This window comes from Oncorhynchus kisutch, linkage group LG12 (assembly GCF_002021735.2).
Source record: "Oncorhynchus kisutch isolate 150728-3 linkage group LG12, Okis_V2, whole genome shotgun sequence".
Lineage (NCBI taxonomy): Eukaryota > Metazoa > Chordata > Actinopteri > Salmoniformes > Salmonidae > Oncorhynchus > Oncorhynchus kisutch.
The window spans coordinates 39,945,062-39,968,984 of NC_034185.2; the positions used below are offsets into that span (position 1 = coordinate 39,945,062).

Sequence of the window (23,923 nt, forward strand, 5' to 3'; positions counted from 1 at the left end):
TGGACGTTAAACAGGTGTACGCAGCGAGCTGCTTTTCTTTCATAACAGTGATTGTCTTCATTTGTCTTCTGACCAAAAGGGGAGGAGCACTTCCCAGAGATCCATAATATCCTCTGCTACACTGTTTCTCCCGATGGGAGGATGAAAAGAGAGAGAGAGGTAGAGGGAGAGGGAGGGAGGGAGGGAGAGAGAGAGAGGGAGAGAGAAAGAGAGAGAGAGAGAGAGAGAGAGAGAGAGAGTAAAACAATAACTAAAATTGATGTCGGAAGTTTACATACACTTAGGATGGAGTCATTAAAACCACTCCCCAAATTTCTTGTTAACAAACTATAGTTTTGGCAAGTCGGTTAGGACATCTACTTTGTGCATGACACAAGTAATTTTTCAAACAATTGTTTACAGACAGATTATTTCACTTATAATTCACTGTATCACAATTCCAGTGGGTCAGTAGTTTACATACACTAAGTTGACTGTGCCTTTAAACAGCTTGGAAAATTTCAGAAAATGATGTCATGGCTTTAGAAGCTTCTGATAGGCTAATTGACATCATTTGAGTCAATTGGAGGTGTACCTGTGGATATATTTCAAGATATATCTTCAAAGTCAGTACCTCCTTGCTTGACATCATGGGGAAATCATAAGAAATCAACCAGACCTCAGAAAAAAAAGTGTGGACCTCCACAAGTCTGGTTCATCCAAGTCACATTCATCTGTACAGACAATAGTATGCAAGTATAAACACCATGGGACCACGCAGCTGTCATACCGCTCAGGAAGGAGATGCAGTCTGTCTCCTAGAGATGAACGTACTTTGGTGCGAAAAGTGCAAATCAATCCCAGAACAACAGTAAAGGACCTTGTGAAGTTGCTAGAGGAAACAGGTACAAAAGTTTCTATATCCACAGTAAAATTATTCCTATATCGACATAACCTGAAAGGCCCCTCAGCAAGGAAGAAGCCACTGTTCCAAAACCGCCATAAAAAAACTAGATTACGGTTTACAACTGCACATGGGGACAAAGATCGTACTTCATGGAGAAATGTCCTCTGGTCTGATAAAACAAAAATAGAACTGTTTGGCCATAATGACCATTGTTATGTTTGGAGGAAAAAGGGGGATGCTTGCAAGCCGAAGAACATCATACCAACCGTGACGCACGGGGGTGGCACCATCATGCTGTGGGGGTGCTTTGCTGCAGTTGGGGCTGGTGCACTTTGCAAAATAGATGACATCATGAGGAAGTAAAATTATGTAGATATATTTAAGCAACATCTCAAGACATCTGTCAGGAAGTTAAAGCTTGGTGGCAAATGGGTCTTCCAAATGGACAATAACCCCAAGCATACTTCTAAAGTTGTGGCAAAATGGCTTGAGGACAACAAGGACAGCTTGTGGAAGGCTACCCTAAACGTTTGACCCAAGTTAAACAATTTTAAAGGCAATGCTACCAAATACTAATTGAGTGTATGTAAACTTCTGACCCACTGGGAATGTGATGAAAGAAGTAAAAGCTGAAATAAATCATTCTCTCTTCTATTATTCTGACATTTCACATTCTTAAAATTAAGTCGTGATCCTAACTGACCTAAGAGAATTGTGAAAAACTGAGTTTAAATGTATTTGGCTAAGGTGTACGTAAACCTCCGACTTCAACTGTACATATATGCCAGATGCTTTTATCTCTAATGTGGCATATAATTTGGGGGCATTAACAGATGTACTTCCTTTAATGGGAAGAATAGTTAGAACAACACGGCCATGTGTTACAGGTTTTAAAAATTTCTGCCACATGTTAATTTCACGTCTACAATAACTAAAGACAACAGATTGTCAGACATTTTGTGTTGAAGTTCATCGGCGTTCTGTAGCGTCGCGCAGCAGATGACTTCCATCAGTTTCCTCATTGTATATTGGCCTTACACCTGAAATGAGCAAGTGGAGCAGCTATTTTCTCTCTTGACTTGGGAAGAGCTGTGGAGAATGTTGATATCTTGTCAGATGTGCTCAGATACCACTAACCTTGCTGGTACAAGGGCACCAACATGGCTAAATAATAGCTGTGTGTCACCCCAAGTCCAATCACTATTACATTTGCAAGCTGTTAGAGATATTAATTCATCAAGATTCACTGTTGCTTGATATTAAAGCATAGGGAGAGGATCCTGTGTTTGTAGATTTTTGGAACTTCAATTTATTTATATATATAAATGTAATCTATGTGATAATGTGATTGTCATTTGTTTTGAATTCATTTTGATTTAGAAGCGAGAGCGTAGTAGTCTCATTGGGAAAGCCCAGTCTTATGAGACGAACATGATTGTGTCTTTACTGCAGCAAGTAATCTTGCCAGACTTGAAGAGAACAACCCTCTCCCACTGTCCATGCCTCTTTCTCTTCTGTCTTGCTTCCATCTCTCTCAATTCAATTGTCAATTTAAGGGGCCTTATTGGCATAGGAAACATATGTTTACATTGCCAAAGCAAGTGAAATAGATAATAAACAAAAGTGAAAAAAAAAACAATAAAACATTTCCAGTAAACATTACACTCACAAAAGTTCCACAGGAATAAACACATTTCAAATCTCTCCCTCGCTCCCTCTGAGAGGCCATGGTATCCCTCGCTCCCTCTGAGAGGCCATGGTATCCCTCGCTCCCTCTGAGAGGCCATGGTATCCCTCGCTCCCTCTGAGAGGCCATGGTATCCCTCGCTCCCTCTGAGAGGCCATGGTATCCCTCGCTCCCTCTGAGAGGCCATGGTATCCCTCGCTCCCTCGCTCCCTCTGAGAGGCCATGGTATCCCTCGCTCCCTCGCTCCCTCTGAGAGGCCATGGTATCCCTCGCTCCCTCGCTCGCTCTGAGAGGCCATGGTATCCCTCGCTCCCTCGCTCGCTCTGAGAGGCCATGGTATCCCTCGCTCCCTCGCTCCCTCTGAGAGGCCATGGTATCCCTCGCTCCCTCGCTCCCTCTGAGAGGCCATGGTATCCCTCGCTCGCTCTGAGAGGCCATGGTATCCCTCGCTCCCTCGCTCCCTCTGAGAGGCCATGGTATCCCTCGCTCCCTCTGAGAGGCCATGGTATCCCTCGCTCCCTCTGAGAGGCCATGGTATCCCTCGCTCCCTCTGAGAGGCCATGGTATCCCTCGCTCCCTCTGAGAGGCCATGGTATCCCTCGCTCCCTCGCTCCCTCTGAGAGGCCATGGTATCCCTCGCTCCCTCGCTCCCTCTGAGAGGCCATGGTATCCCTCGCTCCCTCGCTCGCTCTGAGAGGCCATGGTATCCCTCGCTCCCTCGCTCCCTCTGAGAGGCCATGGTATCCCTCGCTCGCTCTGAGAGGCCATGGTATCCCTCGCTCCCTTGCTCCCTCTGAGAGGCCATGGTATCCCTCGCTCCCTCGCTTGCTCTGAGAGGCCATGGTATCCCTCGCTCCCTCGCTCCCTCTGAGAGGCCATGGTATCCCTCGCTCCCTCGCGCCCTCTGAGAGGCCATGGTATCCCTCGCTCGCTCTGAGAGGCCATGGTATCCCTCGCTCTTGGAGCAGATGATGTGGAGAGTGGAGTGCTGCTCTTTTGGCCAGGCCTGTTGGTTAGCCTGCTAGGGTTCTCCCCATAGGCCAACCCTCCCTCACTATTTTTGGACATAAAAGACTGTAAAAACACCAACAAATAAGCTCAAAGTGATTTTATTTTGGAAATCTGTGATTTGAGATGATTATGTTTTAGACAAATATTATATCTGTTTGGGCTACATGCTGTCAATTTGCAGTCTACAAAGAATTTCTAATTATGTTCTGTCCAATCCGCTTAAGAAAAATTCAGCCCGCGGCTAAATCTAGTTGATGATCCCTGCTTTAGGGCCTAACTCTATGCATGCCAAATACACACCAATCACCAAATGCTTTTGAGAACTTGGGCAGAAAAAGTAAACGTCGATCCAATGAGGCAAAAGGGACGATGTCAAAGTTGAATCCAAGAAGAGAAAAGCTGTGAAATGGAGAGTTGAAAATAAAGAGAAGGGAGGGCCAGAACAGTAATGTTCGGGGAAGATTTTGTGAAGTGGTAAAAGAGGATGATAGCAGTGCCGGCTATGTGTGAGGTGCTATTTGAGAGTCACAAGACAGGGACTTCAAATATGACACGTCAAGGGAAATGTAGGCTTAATAGGCTTACTGTACAGATGGGTTACATTTAATAGCCTAACTGAAATCTGGACACTTACTGTATAATATTAACCCCTGCAAGGTTTAAGCATTTCTTGCAGTAAAATTATACACTAAATGTAAATGTTGACTTGAGAACAGGAGTGGATAAATATGATTTCTTTCTTTCGGCATCTTGAGAGAAAGAATGTGCAGTTAGGGACCATCTGTAAAGGTGCTATATTTATCAGCATCATAGAAGCTGATAGTTTTTCAACCACATAAGATATTCATCCAAGCCAAACTTAAATCGTATTAGAAACATGTTGGGTTGTTTCACTGCTTTAAATTTAGTTAAAAGCGGGCAAACTGAAATGCTGCACGAAAAATATATTAAAAACATGTTTTGTATTTTCTCACCGGCCCCTAAACACCTGCTGCTGCAGATATTAAATTAATTCATTCATCGATTTCATCGAGCAAGGGTTAATTTAGTCTTCTAGGGCTTCTAGGGCAGTTATGACAGAAGAGAAGCTGTATGTATCTAGTAAGACAAGTTGACTTACAAATACCCAAACAAATATTATAAGCAGAAACATATATAAATTAGGCAAAAAAATAAATCCTGCACCTCCTGTCATAAAATCGTTCCACCGTCTGACTGTACAGCGCATTTTCTATCAGCCTATTTGCGGGTTTGGGTATTCTACGAGGAGTCGGAAACGTTCCACATGAATGTTGGTCCATGCTGAAGCGATGTCATCATGCAGTTTCTGTAGATTGGTTGGCGGTACACTCATGCTGTGAACAGCCCTTTTCCCAAAGATTGGGTTGAGGTTTGGTGACTGTGCAGGCCACTCAAGTAAACTGAACTCTGTTCCAGGTGATGTATATGTACCTAGCAAACTGGCCAGGTGAGTGAGTAGGGCGGTTACGGATGGGTTATTACCAATTGCGGACGGGTGAACAAACAGCTGACCCGCGCATCAAAACAGCTGATGCCTTCCTTGACTGACTGTCATGACACCCCATTATTGAGTGTAGAAACATTATACCATGAAAAGTTCCAACCGTAGCTATATAAACATATAGCATACAGAGTAGCCCTTTATTTGTCGGTTCAAGATATAATAGTTACTAGAGATTGCTTTCCGCTCAACGAGAGAGCAGGTTTACCCTCGACTCTTTTCATTGTCTTAGCCCCAGATTGATATTAGGTGAATTATACAGCCATTAATTCACCATGGAAATGGTTTGGGCCCGTCCGCAGCACAGATGTGTTCCAGGGATGCAGCGCCCATCGCTGGAGAGATTCACTGCCTTAGAGCCCCTCTTCCTCCTCCTCCCAAGGTTTGGCAGCACTAGGAAGGCTGGAGGCTGGGGGACGAGCAGGGGGTGTAAATGAAGGTGAAACAACTCCATCGTTCAATGTGCACCCCCCCCCCATCCACCCCCTGCTTCCTCCTGAGACTTCCCTTGAAAAACCTTAGTCTCTAAAATCTATGACGTGTGTATTTTAAATGAATAAGGTCTACAGCTCTGTTATAGAGAGACTAGGCACTTAAAGACTTCGTCAGGGTTGTCCCTTTAAAACCTTATTTTTACATTAATATGAAGCCAACGTCAGTAGATCCTGTCTTTGGTTGTCATGTCTTGTCCCCAAGCCATTAGGCTCCTCTCTCATAACCAGTGTTAACTGCTTTCTTTGTCTGTGATATGCAAATTTCATTTTTTTCCCCTTCCTTTTTTGGGGTGGAGGTTGGAGGGGGTATGATGGGGGGAAGAGGGAAAGGCGTTTGCTTACTTTGACTATGAAATTAGCTCCTTATGTAAAGGCACCAGCTGTGGCGCTGGCCAACGTTTTATTTACCGTGACACGCTCACACCTGATTAAGAGTGGATGCTAATCGCAAGCAAATGGTTTGGCCCTGGTTCACTCACTACTCTCTAACAACTGATTCAAGATCAGCCCTACCCTTCTCCAGTGCTATCACTATCCTAAAATAATGAATGTGAAATGCATAATATTGGTTTGGCCTTTATCTATTATAGTCTTCAAGGAAAACAATGAACTAACTAATTATTGTACATTAAGTGCATGTTAATAACATGTTATTTATATTAAAAACACACCATCTGAAATAGCAGTGGTTTTAGGTCAAGTTACGCTACCATAACTATGACTACACATTGAGAAGCATTGCAAGGTCAGCCATTTTAATTATAATTTTCCATCCCCCCCCAAAAAATATACATTTCCTTGACGGCAGACATATTCAGATTCAGGAGGGTCTTTCCCCCAACCACCTGAAGAAGGCCAAGCTCATGTTCTTCTACGCCCGTTACCCCAGTTCCAACATGCTCAAGATTTTCTTCTCCGACGTCAAGGTGAGCCACACCCCGGGACCCCAACCTTTTACCTCTCACCTTTTCACCTCTATCATCATGAAAAGGAGTAGGATGATGTAGGCCCTAGACGAATGTAGCTCCCTTAAGTAGAAGTTGCCCTTGGGCACTGATCTAAAATCAGATTACCCTCCCAAAATCCTAAACTGAATTATTTACCCAGTGGTTATGGTAAGGATTTGGTGAGTGTAAGCTGATCCTAGATCTGTGCCTAAGGGTTAAGTGCTACATGAAGCTCATGAAAACATACTCTGGGCTGGCACTCCTCTCCATAGTTATCTAACTGTCTAACTGTGCAGGTGTGTTCAACACCGTCTGTGTGTCTGTCCTTTGTCTTCCCAGCGGAAGTGACTGTCCTTGCCCCCGGTGACAAGTTGTAAGGACAGATCACCATGCCTGGACTTTTCTTCCTTTTCTTTTTCTCTGTGTTTTTCTATGCCCGTGCTCTCACCTCAGACTGCAGTTAAAGGTTGAGTGAAGCTATTACTCTTCTCACTTCCCCCGAGATGTTCTTCCGGCATAGTGCTGTACTAATGTGAAGTGCCTGTTGTGTGTCTTACATTGCTTCTGTATGAGGATCTTTTCCCTACTAAGTAATGGGTTTATGCAAAAGAGAGAGGATGAGGAAGGTGCAATAGGTAATATTTAGAAGCCAGCGGGGGAGCATGGACGTTACAGCATGGCAAAGGAATTGAGAGGGAGCGATAGACATGGGGTATATTTTTTTTTAACCCTTACTTTACTAGGCAAATCAGTTTAGAACAAATTCTCATTTTCCAAAGACAGCCTAGGAACAGTGGGTTAACTGCCTTGTTCAGGGGCAGAACGACAGATTTATACCTTGTCAGCTCGGAGATTCAATCTTGCAACCTTTCGGTTACTAGTCCAATGCTCTAACCACTAGGCTACGCCGCCGCCCCATGATGGGATAGCGTGCAGAGAAGGGGTTATCTGAACGGTAGGGACAAGTGAGGGATAGACATTGGGGAGAGGACAGAATAGAGTGCAGAGAAAGAAGAGGGGTTATCTGAGCAGGTGTAAGGGTGGGAACGGAGAAGGAGGGAGTGGGTGAGGGAAATGGTAAAGATGAACATGAGGTATGTGGGGACAAGGCCAGGGAGTGATCAAACCAAGCACAAGTTGGCTTGTGAACAACGCAACAAGGCTACACAATAGCTGTGCTGGTGTCTTATATGCGGCCAAGTTTTTTTGTTGTTGTTTTGTTGAGTCCCTCTCGGACCATAAGGAGGGTACTGTGACCGATAGTTAAGGGTATTAAGATTGTAGTGTCTTTGTCTTGGCTAACAGTGGAGGACAATGGAGGAGGCAGAGCTAAGCTAGTGTCCGTATATGGGAATGGGAGCTGCCAGTTCATATACAGTCATTGAACTAAGCAGACCAGACCCAGCTTCAATCGAATTGGTGCCTATGGGAGAGCCACCCCTTAACGAGACCAGAACTGTGACAATTATTTTCAATGGTGAACGGCATGAGTGGGACACCTTCATTCATCCACCATCTTTGGAGACGCTAGTGGCTAACTAATTAGACATGGCTAGCTGATGCAAGGCAAGGAGAGTGGCATTCTTAGACATGTGCTCTAAAAGCAAATAATATCTTGACTAATAAGGTACAAGTTCCCAGTTGTTTTGATCGCGTCATTATTCTTCGACTTTTTAAAAACATTTTACCTTGATGACCTTAGCCTACGGTATAGTTTTTTTTAAAATAGCAGAACCCTGCTTAACTGACCGGTTAATGTCTGCTTGAAAGAGCCCGCCAACCTAGCTAAGCTGCTAACGTTAGCCAGCAAGCTAAAGAAGTTTGTCCCAGTTGAGTTTTCCAATGGAGCCCTCTTTGTCTGGAGGGGTAAATGAACAGTTCCCGTGCTGTAGGAGCTGTATCTACTACGCTTTGTTTCAGGAAAAACTGGATCACTCAAAGTTCCAATGCGGCAATTGTTTGCTTGCTGAGGATTATAGGCTTGAGGTGGCTTCTTTGATCACACAGGTAGCCAGCCTACAAAGAAAACTGGGGTGGAATGTTGACCTTTTCTACGTCAGTGGCTGGACTGCGTTCGTGCATGCTGGATGCATTCTCCGTCTTGTCGTTAGTCTTTATCCGATTGGCCGGTGTTGCCCAGGGAGATATCTTCTGCATCTCCTCTCCCATCTTATGGCGGAGTGGAAGGAGCACTGCAAGAGGAGCATTGCAATCAATGATGGTCGCATTTCACGAGACTGTGGAAGCGGAAGACAGTGGCCTGCCACAAAGCAGCCTACACTCCCAACTAGAGGCCTGGAGCCGATACAAACAACTAATAGTTTTGCCACGTTGGAGCCTGCACCTTCATCGCTGGGGGTACCTGTATGTGCTGCCGTCGTGCCTACCCATACTCCTTCCCCTACAATTTCAAAGTCGACGTCGGCAACCTTCCATCCCTGCTCTAGATCGAGGCCTGCACAAATTGTGTGTGAAGTGTGAAGTGTTACCAATCCTTAGGAAAGTTATGTAAAATATGGTGTTTGACCAGATACAATGCTATTTTACAGTCAATAAATTGACAACAGACTTTCAGCACGCCTATAGGGAAGGACATTCAACAAGCACAGCATTTACACAAATTACTGATGATTGGTTGAGAGAAATGGATGATAAAAAGTATGTCTGGGCTATTTTGTTAGACTTCAGTGCGGCTTTTGACATTATCGATTGTAGTCTTCTTATGGAAAAAAAATATGTGTTATGGCTTTACACCTCCTGCTATATTGAGGATAAAGTGTTACCTGTCTAACAGAACACAGTGGGTGTTCTTTAATGGAGACTCTCCAAAATAATCCAGGTAGAATCAGGAATTCCCCAGGGCAGCTGTCTATGCCCCTTACTTTTTAAAATCTACTAACGAGATGCCACTGGCTTTGAGTAAAGGCTGTGTGTCTATGTATGCAGATGACTCAACACTATACATGTCAGATACTACAGCAACTGAAATGACTGTAACACTTAACAAAGAGCTGCAGTTAGTTTCAGAATGGGTGGCAAGGAATAAGTTTGTCCTAAATATTTAAAAAACTAAAAACATTGTATTTGGGACAAATCATTCACTAAACCCTAAACCTCAAACAAATGTTGTAATGAATAATGTGGAAATTGAGCAAGTTGAGGTGACTAAACTGCTTGGAGTAACCCTGGGTTGTAAACTGTCATGGTCAAAACATATTGATGCAACAGTAGCTAAGATTGGGTGAAGCATTTCGCTACACTCGCATTAACATCTGCTAACCATGTGTATGTGACAAATAAAATTTGATTTGATTTTGTCTGTCCATGATAAAGCGCTGCTCTACCTTCTTAACAGCACTGTCAACAAGGTTTTGTCGCACCTGGACTACTGTTCAGTCGTGTGTTCAGGTGCCACAAAGAGGGACTTGGAAAATTGCAATTGGCTCTGAACAGGGCAGCACAGGTGGGCCTTGGATGTACACAGAGAGCAAACATTAATAATATACATCACTACTTGTATTTGTGAGAGGTATTGACATGTTGAAAGCACCGAGCTGTTTGTTAAACGACTAGCACACAGCTCAGACACTCATGCATACCCCACAAGACATACCAACAGAGGTGTTGGCAGCAGCTAATGGAGATCCATAGTAAATACAAATACTAAATCGAATGAGCGTGGGAAGTGGGTTGGCCCGACAATGGCGTGATGCTGCGCCGTCTTGGCGCTTGATTACTAGGGATGGTGGAAGAACGTTCTTACTACTGACCTGACAGGTAAATGTTGTGACAGTTGAAACAGACTGTGATTGTTGTTTTCGCTGCAACATTTTAGCATTACGCTATCCTTACACTACTTCCCATGATGGATTAACTTGTGTGCTTTGACATGGTTCAGTTAGCCATTAGTATTGATCGCCAATTACCAGCTTTTCTGTTTTGACAAATGCATAGGTTATTGTTATGGTGTGATGGATGAACAATAGGCTAAACACAATGTTAGCGTTATGTCTGGTTTCCATATTTCAGACGTTACTTGAGAAAATATGAAGTTGATGTGTTGTCAGAGACAGTAAATGTCAGTGTTGTTTTAAAATGTTGGGGTCATAAATGAACGCTGAATACACAAACAAGGATGTCCCAAACTGATGCTGTTGTGAAAATCTTTCTATCTCTTTCTCTCTCTTTCTCTTTCTTTTCATGAAAGCACTTGTTTTGGACACTCTCACTGCCCCCACAACCCTCTTTCCCTCTCTCGTTTTCTCTCTCTCGTTTTCTCTCTCTCGCTCTTTCTCTTTCACTTCATCTCTTTATCTCTCCTTCTGTCAGGCCTTTGTGTGTATTCGGCACACTGGCCTCAGTATTTGTACAAGTCGTGCTGTGGAGTGGATGAGGTCAGGAGGTTTTTCCTTTTACATGTCATTCCTTGTCTTTTCTTTTTTTCGCTGATGGTGTGGCATCCTCCCCCTACGACGAAAAGCCAGGCGCTGGATTTCAGGACTGGTTTTTGTAGAGTCAGCCAATAGACCACGAGAGATTATCTCCCACAATTCACCCCTGCAAAAACAGGAAGCGGTAGAAAGCCCTGATGACTGTGGATGGGCTTTAGTCAGAGAGGGACGGGCCGCTTCTCTTTCTGCTCCTCTTGTTGTTTTTCAAATCGCTTGTTGGTCTGAGGTCATGTGTATGGATTCTTCCTCCTCTCCATTGTTTGGAAGGCAGGGAGCTAGATGGACGCAGAGCAGAGTGTACCTGTTTGTCTGTCCAGAGCAGAGCTGCTGGGTGACTTTGACTTTACTGTCAATGTCATCACAATGTGCAGGAGACACCTTGTTGGTGTGTCTCTCTCCTTTGAGGTCTTGCAGTCTGCTGTATTTGTAATGTCATACTACAACGATCACTGATATTACAGAATGGGGATTTAACATGATTTAACATGACCTAAATTTACTCAGCAGCTCTCTAAAATATTACTGGATAAGATTATGACATGTACAGTACATGACAAACAATATGTGGACATCTGCTGGTCGAAAATCTCATTCCAAAATCATGGGTATTAATATGGAGTTGGTCCCCCTTTTGCTGTCCCAATAGCCTCCACTCTTCTAAGAAGGCTTTTCACGAGATGTTGGAACACTGCTGCAGGGACTTGCTTTCATTCAGCCACAACAGCATTAGTGAGGTTGGGCACTGATGTTGGGCGATTAGGCCTGGCTAGCAGTCGATGTTCCAATTCATCCCAAAGGTGTTCGATGGGGTTGAGGTCAGGGCTCTGTGCAGGCCAGTCAAGTTCTACCACTCTGATCTTGACAAACCGTTTCTGTATGGACCTCGCTTTGTGCATGGGGGCATTGTCGTGCTGAAACAGGAAGCAACCTTTCCCAAACTGTTGCCACAAAGTTGGAAGCACAGAATGATTTACAATGTGTATGCTGTAGCGTTAAGATTTCACTTCACTGGAACTAAGGAGCCTAGACCGACCCATGAAAAACAGCCCCAGACCATTATTCATTCTCCACCAAACTTTACAGTTGGCACTATACATTGGAACGTCAGGCAGCCTGGTGGTTAGAGCATTGGGCCAGTAACAGAAAGGTTGCTGTATCGAATCCCCGAGCTGACAAGGTAAAAATCTATCGTTCTGCCCCTGAACAAGGCAGTTAACCCACTGTTCCCCTGTAGGCTGTTTTGTAAATCAGAATTTGTTCTTAACTGACTTGCCTAGTTAAATGAAGGTTAAATTTAAAATAAATTCTGCTGGCATCCGCCAAACCCAGATTTGTCCATCGGACTGCCAGATGGTAAAGCGTGATTCATCACTCAAGAGAACGCATTTTCACTGCTCCAGAGCCCGATGGCGGCGAGCTTTACATCACTCCAGCAGAGGCTTGGCATTGCACATGATGATCTTAGGCTTGTGCACCCTAATGAACAGTTCTTGTGCTGACTTTGCTTCCAGAGGCAGTTTGGAATGATTTTTACCTGCTTCAGGACTCGGCGATCCCATTCTGTGAGCTTGTGTGGCCTACCACTTTGTGACTGAGCCGTTGCTGCTCCTAGACCTTTCCACCTCACAAAAACAGCACTTACAGTTCACCGGGGCAACTGTAGCAGGGCAGAAATTTGACAAACTGACATGTTGGAAAGATGACATCATATGATGGTGCCACGTTGAAAGTCATTGAGCTCTTCAGTAAGGCTTTTCTACTGCCATTGTTTGTCTATGGAGATTGCATGGCTGTGTGCTCAATGTTATACCCCTGTCAGCAACTGGTCGTGCAGAAATAAACAAAATCCACTAATTTGAAGTGGTGTCCACATACTTTTGTATGTGTAGTGAATGTTCCTGTTGTCTTACAGAAAATGAATAGGATTTTGTTTCGGTGTTGAAAAGAGCTTAATCGTTGGGACTAGAGTGTTTTCCTTCTCTGGCGCTGTGTGCATAGTTTTATGTAGGTTGCATGGTAGGGAAGCGTGTGTTTGTTTTGTTCCTTTATAGTTAACGCTTAAGGTTGACCTTTTGTAGGCTCTCGAGTGTGAGTGTGAGAAATACGCTCTCACCATTCCTCTCTCGTTCCCCTCTTTGCTAATCACGCCTACACATACAGGCACACACACACACTCCAACAGGCCATGAACACTCTGGTCCTTAGCTGATATCAGGGGATATTTATCCCCCCCCCCCCACAAGCAACTTAATGAAACAAGAATGGGGACCTGATTTGTTGTAGCAACAAAGACTTTTAGTAGACACACATTGAATCTCTCTCTTTCTCTCTCTCTGTATACATGTAACGTGTGATTAAACCACATTTCATCCGCGTACAGTAGATATTCCATACAGTAGATTTAACCATGCTTTGTGTCAGATAGATGTTGAGGTATAAAGCCTAGCCTGTATAATGATAGCCATCCCTGTCCAAAGTGACAAGTCTATCAGTCAGAGGGCTGAAGTGACACTAAAGGTCTCCAGTGTGAGTGATGACATCTCTTTTACTGACCTTAATCTCAGTATGCAGCCCTCAATCACACACACACACACACACACACACACACACACACACACACACACACACACACACACACACACACACACACACACACACACACACACACACACACACACACACACACACACACGCGCGCGCACCAGCAAACACGCACGCACACACGCACGCACGCACACACGCACGCACACACACACTCCAACCCATCCAAGAGAGAGTGATGTGTCTGAGTAGTGACGTATCTGTGATAGTGAACTCGCAAATGTATGTGCATGAGTGTGTGTGGCTCATAGTCTGTGTTGTGGATGTTGGTTCTTGCCTGTGTACAGTAATAGCCCCTGTGTGTGTGTAATTGTAAGAGTCAGTAGTTTGTTTGTTTGACACTTCGATGTCATGAGCCTTGCTTGCTGACAGCTCACGTTCCTATACTGCCCTGGTCTATTGTCCAGCCCTGCAGTTCTCTACACCCCTCTCCCTCCCCATCCTAACTCTAACCCGCCCCGCTGTGCTGCTAACCCTGCACTTTAGGCCTCATCGCTCTGCCCCCCCCCCCCCCCCACGCCACCCACCCCCGCCCAATCCCTCACCCACCCATTCCCCTCGCCACCCGACCATGCCAAACAATTTCAGGCAGACATACTCTTTCAGTCCTCCCCCCATTATGTCACCCACAGACCATTCCAGAAAAGAGTGACCCCTCCTTTCCCCCCCTCCAGTCCCTTTCTCTCTCATACTCTCCCTATCTCACTTTATCTCTCCCTTTTTTGCTCTCTCCTTCTTCTCTGTCCCAGCCCATGCCTAGCTCAAATGAGGCTGTGTGTGAGCCTGCGCTAGTGTGTGTGCATGTGTGTGTGTGTGTCGGCCCGGGTCAGATGAGAATGTGTTCTGGAACAATAGCCAGAGCCTAATCTCCATGTCAAAACCGCTCTCCCACCCCAGCGAGTGGCTGCTCAGCATTTAGTAACGTTTTGTCTCCTATTCTAACAGAATCACAAAAAGAGCAGAGAGGAGGGGTGGAGGGTGAGAGTGGGGGAGTTGGTGTAGGAGCGGGGCAGGGATAGGGGGTTAGGGGGGTGTAAGGCTTTTAGGGGAGGGGGAAGGGCTGAGGAATAAGTTAAAGGATTTTGGGGGGCTGAGGGCTGAGGTAAAGGGTTTTGAGGGATGCTTGCATGTGTGCGTGTGCATGTGTGTGCGTATGTGTGTGTGACTGTCCAGGCTGGGGACTGTGCTGGGCCCTGAGGTCCTTATCTCCCTGTCTGGCTGTTTGGACAATGTGTTTTCAGTAGCGAGGCAAAACGGAAGACAGCTCCAGCGCCACTAGGCCTTTAATAGGTTTATGTCCTATTGAATCCATGCAGCCACACAGATCAGATAGCCAGACCTTCTCAGCACTCATCATCTCTCTCTCTATCCCTCTCTCTCTCACTCTTTTTTTTCCTTTTCCCACTTTCTTTTCTTTTCTTGTAGCCTGAGAGGTCTGGAGAAGCAGGGTGCAGTGCAGGGTAAATGGTGAATGGGGTTAAGTACATGTTTGAGCCCCCTGCGGGCAAGGGAGCTTTAGATGATGACTTAATCGTTTTCCTGGTCAATTATGTGTTTGTGGTCGCTCTCCTCCCAGCCCCGGTTATGATAGGGGGAGGTCCGGTCCCCCAGGGAAAAGAGTAACAGACACACACGCTTGCTCTTTTTCTCTCTCTCCTTCTGTCTTACTTTATGTCTCTCTTTATTATCTTCTCTCTCTCTTAGTCCTGCTGCGGTCTTTCTCTCTCTTGTCTTGTATCTCTCTCTCTGTTATCATCCTGCCTCCAGACTCCCTGATGTGATATGAATCCCCCTATGCCCCCTTAACTACGCTCAACATTGATGTCTTCATCACAGAGCCCAGAAAGCCTTAAAACAATTGGTTCTGCACAATAATGTGGCCCCATATACTTTATAATGTCAAATAAAATCCAATATTATCAGTGTTGGTATTATCATGATGTCAATTAATTATCCAGGTTAAATAAATAACCATTATTTATTAAATAATTATTTTCATAATTATGATAATTATTATTTGAAATCTCTCTGACCCTTTATCTCTCACAGTTGAACTAGTTTAACAGTTTAATTCAGAATTGAATTGAGAATGCCTCCTGAATTCCAATTCTTGAATTTGAATTGAATTTAATGTAGTAAAAACGATCAGAATCACAATTTCAATTAAAGGAAATATAATTTAATTCAGTTAAACTCATTGAAATTCAAATGCCTCTTCTATTTTATATTAGGTCTAGTCTATACAAATAAACATCTTGTACAATTTTCAGGAAATCAAATTAATGATCAAGAAAAACCAAATCTGTATGCAAATATTATCCTAAGTTGTTATATTTCATTAATCACCTACATTTAGTTTAATATGGGGTAAATACTACATTTCCCAGAATGCATTAGTTTAAGCTAAAATACATAATTTGAAAATCAAGACAAAATGGCTTCTTGTCACAAAAAGCTTACAGATGTGATCTGAATAATGTTACTTTCCACCCTCAAATTCACTAACAAGGCTTTGGATGCAAGGACTATTGGGCCAAATTGCTGACATTAGCTTAGCAGCATGTTAAGCACCCAGCTGAGTTTTAGCTAACATTTTTGGGAACAAGTCTATGCTAAGTGATAGAGCTATTGCCCCATATGTTTTAAATTTGTTGTTTACATTGTATTGTTTGTAACCATGGGGGGGGGGGTTTACATTCTCTCCAAGAATCAATGGGTTTACATTACATCCAAAAAGTACATGTCCACAAAATCTTTGCACCAATTACGGATTGTGGCTTTAGAATACATAACATAATAAGGTAGCGTCTAATATAACTGCATTGTTTGTCGAGAAAATATAATTGCCTTTCCACACACTAAGGTTAAAAGAGTATATGAACATAGTTTCTAAGTGATATGTTCTTTGGTGCTAGAGAAAAGTGGCATGTTCTTTGGGGTCTGGAAGTGTGACCTGTTAGATTCAATGAAATTTCATTGAATTGCACTGAATTGCACTGAATTTGAGTTTCCTGTCACAAACTCAAATTCAATTTCGACATCCTGTGAGGTGTGGCCATTCAATTCAAATATCAACTCGTGAGTTGAATTGAGGTTAATTCCAAAATTCTGAATTGATCCCAATCCTGTTAACTTCTATAGTGTGAAAAATGCATTCTAACAGTACTGTCATATAATTCTTATTATTAAAGCCTCTCTCCTCTCTCTCCTCTCCTGTAGTTTAACCGCTGCATCACGTCCCAGCTCATCAAGTGGTTCAGTAACTTCCGGGAGTTCTACTACATCCAGATGGAGAAGTTTGCCCGGCAGGCCATCAACGACGGTGTCACCGGAGTGGAGGAGATGAGCGTCAGCCGCGACTGCGAGCTCTACCGAGCCCTCAACATGCACTACAACAAGGCCAACGACTTTGAGGTAGAACCGCTTTTAGTGCGACACCCATTTACTGCTGTGCGACAATAGCCTCACCTGAAAACTAATGTGATGCACTAATGGTGTTGAGGTAGGACACCGTTAAGTGCGACACTTATTCAGTACTACTCACTACCTGTCAGCTCACTCAGTATTTTTTTCATGTAGAATAAAAGTGTCCTGAGACCAAACATACAGTATACATACACTACCTGGAAAGGGTGAGTTCCCCTTAGTGGACTAGATAGATTTCTTTGACAATTTAAAACACGATACAACCACACGTGCATGGATTTAAAATCATCAAGGATGAATTGTGGTTCTCTTAAATAAATACTTAAGATACTAACAAACATAAACGTAGTAGGTCCATACTTCGGAACATTAGAAAAAGTTTACAATTTAGCCTGGACCTCCTTGTCATTGGCATTAGCCAATTACAATTGTCGACATCATTGCATGTGATAGAACGTTACATTGGAGCTGGTCCCACCAGATAACCTGGCACACGTTAGGCCTATGGTAACCTCACTAGCTGACAATGATACTTTTGTTCTACTTGGTCTGTCTCAAGTGTAGAGTGCCAATATTTCAAGATCCTTGACTAGGCTACTAGCTACTAACGTTAGAAGTTTTCACATACAGGTATATGACAAAATCCCACGTTTTTGCTCATCCGTTTCAGATACACTTTACATTGCGCTTTTAAGGAAAAAAAGATAAAGTAGGTCTATACAACATTTAAGTTGTCATATACCGTCTTCATCATTGCTTCATTGACAGGCAACATTAACTGTGGGTTTGAGCTCCCCTCGCGTCAAGCATTTTTGTTCAGGAAAACACTGTTCACTGTTGGTCATTGATCCTTGATTAAAATAACCCATATGTGAAAAAGTGGATGAATATTATTATACATATAAAACATTTACGTAACATAGCCTATAGTAGCAATGATTATTTATGTAGCAGTGCCAGTGCCTACTGTATGTCGGTATGCAAGAGGGACTCCAACAAGAAGCTCCTCATTAAATGTATTCGTAATCTTAATTTAAGGTTTTCGCTATGCATTTCTTCTCAACACACTCAAAACCTATGAAGGGGGGGGGGGGGGGGGGGGGGGGGGGGGGTGAACATGTAGAATTCGCACCCTCGCTACAATCTGCGACAAATACGAGGAGCTAACCACTGGGCACAGACATCAGTTCAACGTCTAGTTTTGATTTACACGTGGTTGATTTCACTAACGTGAATTCAACCTGAATCAACAAAAAAGTTCACATTTTTATTGGATTTAGGTTCAAAGTTGGGTGAAAACAATATGAAATTCCCTTACGGTGATAACTTTTTGCAAATCCAATCAGTTTTTCACGTTGATTCAACATCATCACATAGTTTTTGGTGGGTTGAAATAACGTGGAAACAATGTTGATTCAACATATGTTTGCCCAGTGGGAAGGGGCTCTAAGTGCATTTTCATGAACAAGTGTTGGATCACATCCAACTACGTCAACGATTTGAATTGACTGATATGCGTTTTGAGACGGAGGTCCGGGTTAAACTTAAACTTTTGCTAATATTTGCAAGTATGACCTAGTAGGCCTAGCCTACACAGTAGACCTAGCCTACACAGTAGACCTAGCCTACTAGGCTTACTTGGGTTACACATATAACACGTAACAAAACAAAGGACAGGACTACATTGTCATAGTCTAGAGCAGGCCTCCCTCAGAAGATCAGCAATCCCAGGCTCCTAAACTGAGTTAGATGATAGTGATGGAGGTGATGCTAGATGATGGTGATGGAGTTGGCTTGCTGACCATGATGTCGCCCTCCGCTCAGCCTCTCTGTAGCCTGGACTTGATAGTCCTCCACAACTAACGTGTAGCACCTACTTGGGTGGTTCCTCTGCGGCTGCTACAGCGCTAACAGCCCAGCACACATCAGTCCAGAGCAGTCGTCATACTCCCTATGAGCTCTCTGCCATTTCAGTAATGCAGTCAGGTTTCATTGATCAAGAAGCACCCAGTGCTGGGTTGCATATTTTAAATGCAAAAAATAGCTAGCTAGCTAGCCAAACCAGACAAGTCAACCAGCCATCAGTCCTGCAACTCCGTGGGTAAAAACATCCAGATACTGTATATCCAATCAACAACTCAATGACTTATCAAAAACAAAAAAATCTCATTAAAAAACAGCCTCTTGTGTTCACTGAGAGAGAACTACAGTAAGGGTGTTCTAAAGGCTTATGAACGTGGCAGAACATCAAGTCCAGCACAATATGCCTTCAATGTCAGCTGACAATAGGCCTTTAAAAGTCTGCAGCTGAGAATGGCCTGGAGTAGTGGGTGTGTGTGTTTCGTTGTTGCTGCATTTCCCAGTGTCCTGCTCACCTCGAAGGGTACAGCCGTCCCTTGGACCGGCCGCCGTGCTGGCGAAGCACTTCTCCAGTGTGTGTGTGTGTGTGTGCATGTGTGTGTGTGTTTGTGTGTCACTTTCAGGAGGGAAAATCTCACTGTTGTCAAGGTTAAGCGTCCCCACTGTTTTAGCCAAAGGAAGAGGGAGAGAGAGAAAAAAGACGGGCAGAGAGGGAGATGGATAGAAAAGGGAGCGATGTAGGGGGAGAGCGGGGGGAATAGAGAGAAGATGAAAAGGGGGAGAAAAGGGGCAGAGAGAGGGAGAAAGAAGGATAAGAGGAGAGAAAGACAACGCTTTGCGGAGAGTGCCCTTGTGGTAGGGGAATTCTGCAGCGCTCACATTTAAAGTGCCTCTCTCTCCCTCTCCTATGTCCGTTATGTGTCTGTTGGGGCTCTTCTTCTCTCCTCACACCCACACACATACGCATAAACACACACACACCTCCCCCATACACTCTTGGCCCTCTTTGGGATTTGAACTACTCTAAGAGGAACAGAAGCACTTCCATATGAAGTCATAAGGACAAAATGTACAGCATAACAGCAACCCAAGTTCCCCAACTCAAATCAGACAAGACAGACCAGGCATTCTTCTCCTGTACCAGGAAACTAGCCTTGGCCTGGCTTAGGGAACTCTCAATTTACATACATGAATGTAGAAATTTGCAAGCAGACAGAGAGAGGGAGAGGGAGAGGGAGAGAAAGACATGGTGCAGGTGAATAAGTCTTCTATTGACTGAGGAGCTGGTACGGGGGTGTGGGGGAGGAGGGTGTAGACGTTTTGCATATTAAGGTTTTTCGCGGCAGGTGTCTGGGAGATATAAGAGCTGATTACAGAGGAGCACAAGAAAAATTTGCCCAGCGATGCAAATACACCATGCCGACACAAACGAACTGCCTTGGCCCGTGTGAAGTCTGCCAGTGCATGCGTGTGAGGGTGTTTTGTCTGTCTGGTGTGTGTGTGTGTGTGTGTGTGTGTGTGTGTGCCCTGTGAGTCAGAGATGTGAGGTGTAGATAGAAATATACTGGATTTGTATCTAGATGCCCCCAAGGAGAAGGAAGGGAAGTGATCTATAGAAAAGGGTCTTGGGGGCATCTAGATACACATCCAGTATTTTTCCATCTACACCTCACATCTCTGACTCACAAGACACACACACGGGTCTGTGCTTTTTCTTGTTTGATGATATTCTGATCTGTCACTGTGCTCCACTAATACACTCCCGTCTCACTAATACACTCCTGAGCTCTTCTTTTGTAGTTATTGTTTCCTCTCCTCTTTCATTTCACCCCCATCTTTCTTTCTCTCTTCCTTCTGTTGCCTCTCTCCTTTCATTCTTTCATCCCACTTTTTGCATGTCTTCTGCCCCCCCTTCCCCTGCCCTCCATCCCCTCCTCTCCCCCTGTTCTGTTTTCCCCCCATTAGGAAGTTTTTATGGCATAATTGCCACATTCCTTCTGGCACAGTGAATACCAGCTGTAATTAAAGAGCCTGTGTTAATTACCTGCCCCAGCTCTCTCTCTTGCTATCCTTTTTTCTCAGCCCTCTCTCTTTCTTCCCCTCTTCTCTCTTCCATATCTCTCTCTTCTCTTTCGCCCCATCATCAAAATACCCTGTCTAACCCCCGTCCTCCTCCCAGATTTGTTCTAACCGTAAAAGTCAAACTCCCCCATTCATAAGGCAACTGTCCCTTCTATGCTTCCCTGACACCCCAAAACACCATAACACTTTTTCTTCCTCTCTTTCTTTCTCTCTGTCTCCCTCTCTTCTATATCTCTCAATTTCCTCTCCCCCTTTCATAAGGCTGAATGGTGGGAGAAAAAGTGTCAGAAATAGAGGCAGAGAGAGTAGGGGTGGGGGGCGATGAAGATACATTTTTATGATGGCTCAAGGAACATCTCATATTTCCATAACAGGGACTAGGCCAAGTTTCCACTATCAGTGGCCCCCCTCCCTCCCTCCCTCCCCCCCTCCCTCCCTCCCTCCCTCCCTCCCTCCCTCCCTCCCTCCCTCCCTCCCTCCCTCCCTCCCTCCCTCCCACATCACTCACACACACACACACACACACACACACACACACACACACACACACACACACACACACACACACACACACACACACACACACACACACACACACACACACACACACACACACACACACGCACAGGGACAGGGACACACCCTACAGAGCATTTAAAAGAGGAAGTCCCTATGATCTCTGTATTTAGAGAGTGAAGTACCAGTGACAGCACACACACACACACTCATCCTCAGGGTATCATGTGTCCACCCTTATCAGCTGCTCCCTCGTATTGGAAAGACGTCTCTCACTACTTTTGTCTCTTTTCCTCTTTTGACTATCCATCCATCTGTCATCCCTCTGTTTGAATTGCCCTCCCACGGTTTGTACTCTCTCATAGCCAAGGGGTTTTATGTTCATCAACGACAAAATCCCCAAATTATAGAAAACTTTATTGTCCGTTCAAGTGAAACTTGGCTTTACCGCTTTCCTCTAAACCGCTCCTTCCTTCTCTTCTCCCTTGTATCCATCCCTATCTCTTCTCCATCTCTCTCTCCTCTCCAGTCCCTGTCCATTAATGGTACCTTAAGAGAGGCTAAGACCAGATGCTGTCTTGAGACCTTGGGACTATAACTAGAAGGTTTTATATGAACAAGCATAGTTCTGAGATATTGAGCATGACAGTTTTCAAATTCCAGATCTCAGAAAGGTTTTGTAGTGAATTCTTCTTTCATAACCCATTAAGGTCCTAACCTTTACTAAAGTGCAGAGCATTAAAATCCTAAGTAAATTAAATTTTCTCCCAATTCCGTGGTATCCAATTGGTAGTTACAGTGTTGTCCCATCGCTGCAACTCCCATCGCTGCAACTGTCCGCTTAAAACTTCTTGTGACTCTCAAACCCGGGTCCGGGAGCGTAATCATCGCCTGACACTAATTAGCATAATGCAACGGACATAAATCTTCCTAGAAAATCTTCCTATTCATGAAAATCACAAGTTAAATATATTGGAACACAGCTTAGCCTTTTGTTAATCACCCTGTCATCTCAGATTTTCAAAATATGCTTTACGGCCAACGCTAGACAAGCATTTGTGTAAGTTTATCATAGACTAGCATAGCATTATGCCTTGCTAACAGCAGGCAACCTTGTCACGAAAATCAGAAAAGCAATCAAATTAAATCGTTTACCTTTGATGAACTTCGGATGTTTTCACTCACGAGACTCCCAGGTAGATAGCCAAAGTTAATTTTTTCCCAAAAATATTATTTTTGTAGGCGAAATAGCTCCGTTTGTTCTTCACGTTTGGCTGAGAAATCGCCCGGAAATTGCGGTCACCACAACGCCGAAAAATATTCAAAATGAGCTCCATAATATCGACAGAAACATGGCAAACGTTGTTTATAACCAATCCTCAAGGTGTTTTTCTAATATCTATTCGATAATATATCCGTTGGGACAATTCGTTTTTCAGTAGGACCGATTGGAGTAATGGCTACCTCTGTATTTTACGCGAGAATCTCTCTCGGAGCCACCATGTGACCACTTACGCAATGTAGCCGCCTACGGCTATTCTTCAACAAAAATGCGTAAAACTACGTCACAATGCTGTAGACACCTTGGGGAATATGTAGAAAGCGTAAGCTCGTTGATGGCACGTTCACAGCTCAATAGGGACTCACTGGAAGGCAGCACTTTCAAAACCTGGGGCACTTCCGGATTGGATTTATCTCAGGCTTTTGCCTGCAACATCAGTTCTGTTATACTCACAGACAATATCTTTACAGTTTTGGAAACGTTAGAGTGTTTTCTATCCAAAGCTGTCAATTATATGCATATTCTAGCATCTTGTCCTGACAAAATGAAAATACTGCCCCTAGAGTCGCAACAGGTTTAACCCGAAAGCCAGCCGCACCAATGTGTTGGAGCAAACACCGTACACCTGGCGACCGTGTACTGCCATAGGAGTTGCTAGAGTGCAATGGGACAAGAGCATCCCTGCTGGCCAAGCCCTCCCCTAGCCCGCTGCCCCATGGATTTCCCGGTCGTGGCCGGCTGCGACAGAGCCTGGACTCGAACCAGGATCTCTAGTGGCACAGCTACTGCACCACTCGGGAGCCCCCCTTCCTTCTTTCTAGTCTCATCATCAACTTTATTACAGTTTTTTACAATCACTTTGGCACTAATTTCAGAACCTAGTGGTCATTTTTCAAAACTCTAGACACAAAACTCAAAACGGTCATCACTTGTAACACAGGCTGTCCAAAGTTCAAAACATTGCATTGTGCATTCATATCTTTAAAAGAAACATTGCACTTGCGGAATCATTGGTTCAAATAACTAATTTGTCATGAAATACCATAGTAACATTAATTTAGATCACCCACACACAAGATACCGATAGTTTCACTGTGTAGTTGTTCGTACAATCATTTAATATTGTAGTACAAAATATGTGATACATGTTTCAATATG

The 23,923-nt window shown here is 44.1% G+C and overlaps 1 protein-coding gene across 1 annotated transcript in view; it reads left to right on the plus strand.

Annotated features, from left to right (window-relative positions):
* The window catches only part of LOC109900994 (prospero homeobox protein 1), a 47,570-nt gene that overhangs the window by 10,754 nt on the left and 12,893 nt on the right, over window positions 1–23,923 (plus strand). The window contains exons 3-4 of the mRNA XM_020496949.2: window positions 6,419–6,526; window positions 16,819–17,013. Of these exons, the coding sequence (XP_020352538.1) occupies window positions 6,419–6,526; window positions 16,819–17,013 (303 nt within the window). The remainder of the gene's footprint in view (window positions 1–6,418; window positions 6,527–16,818; window positions 17,014–23,923) is intronic.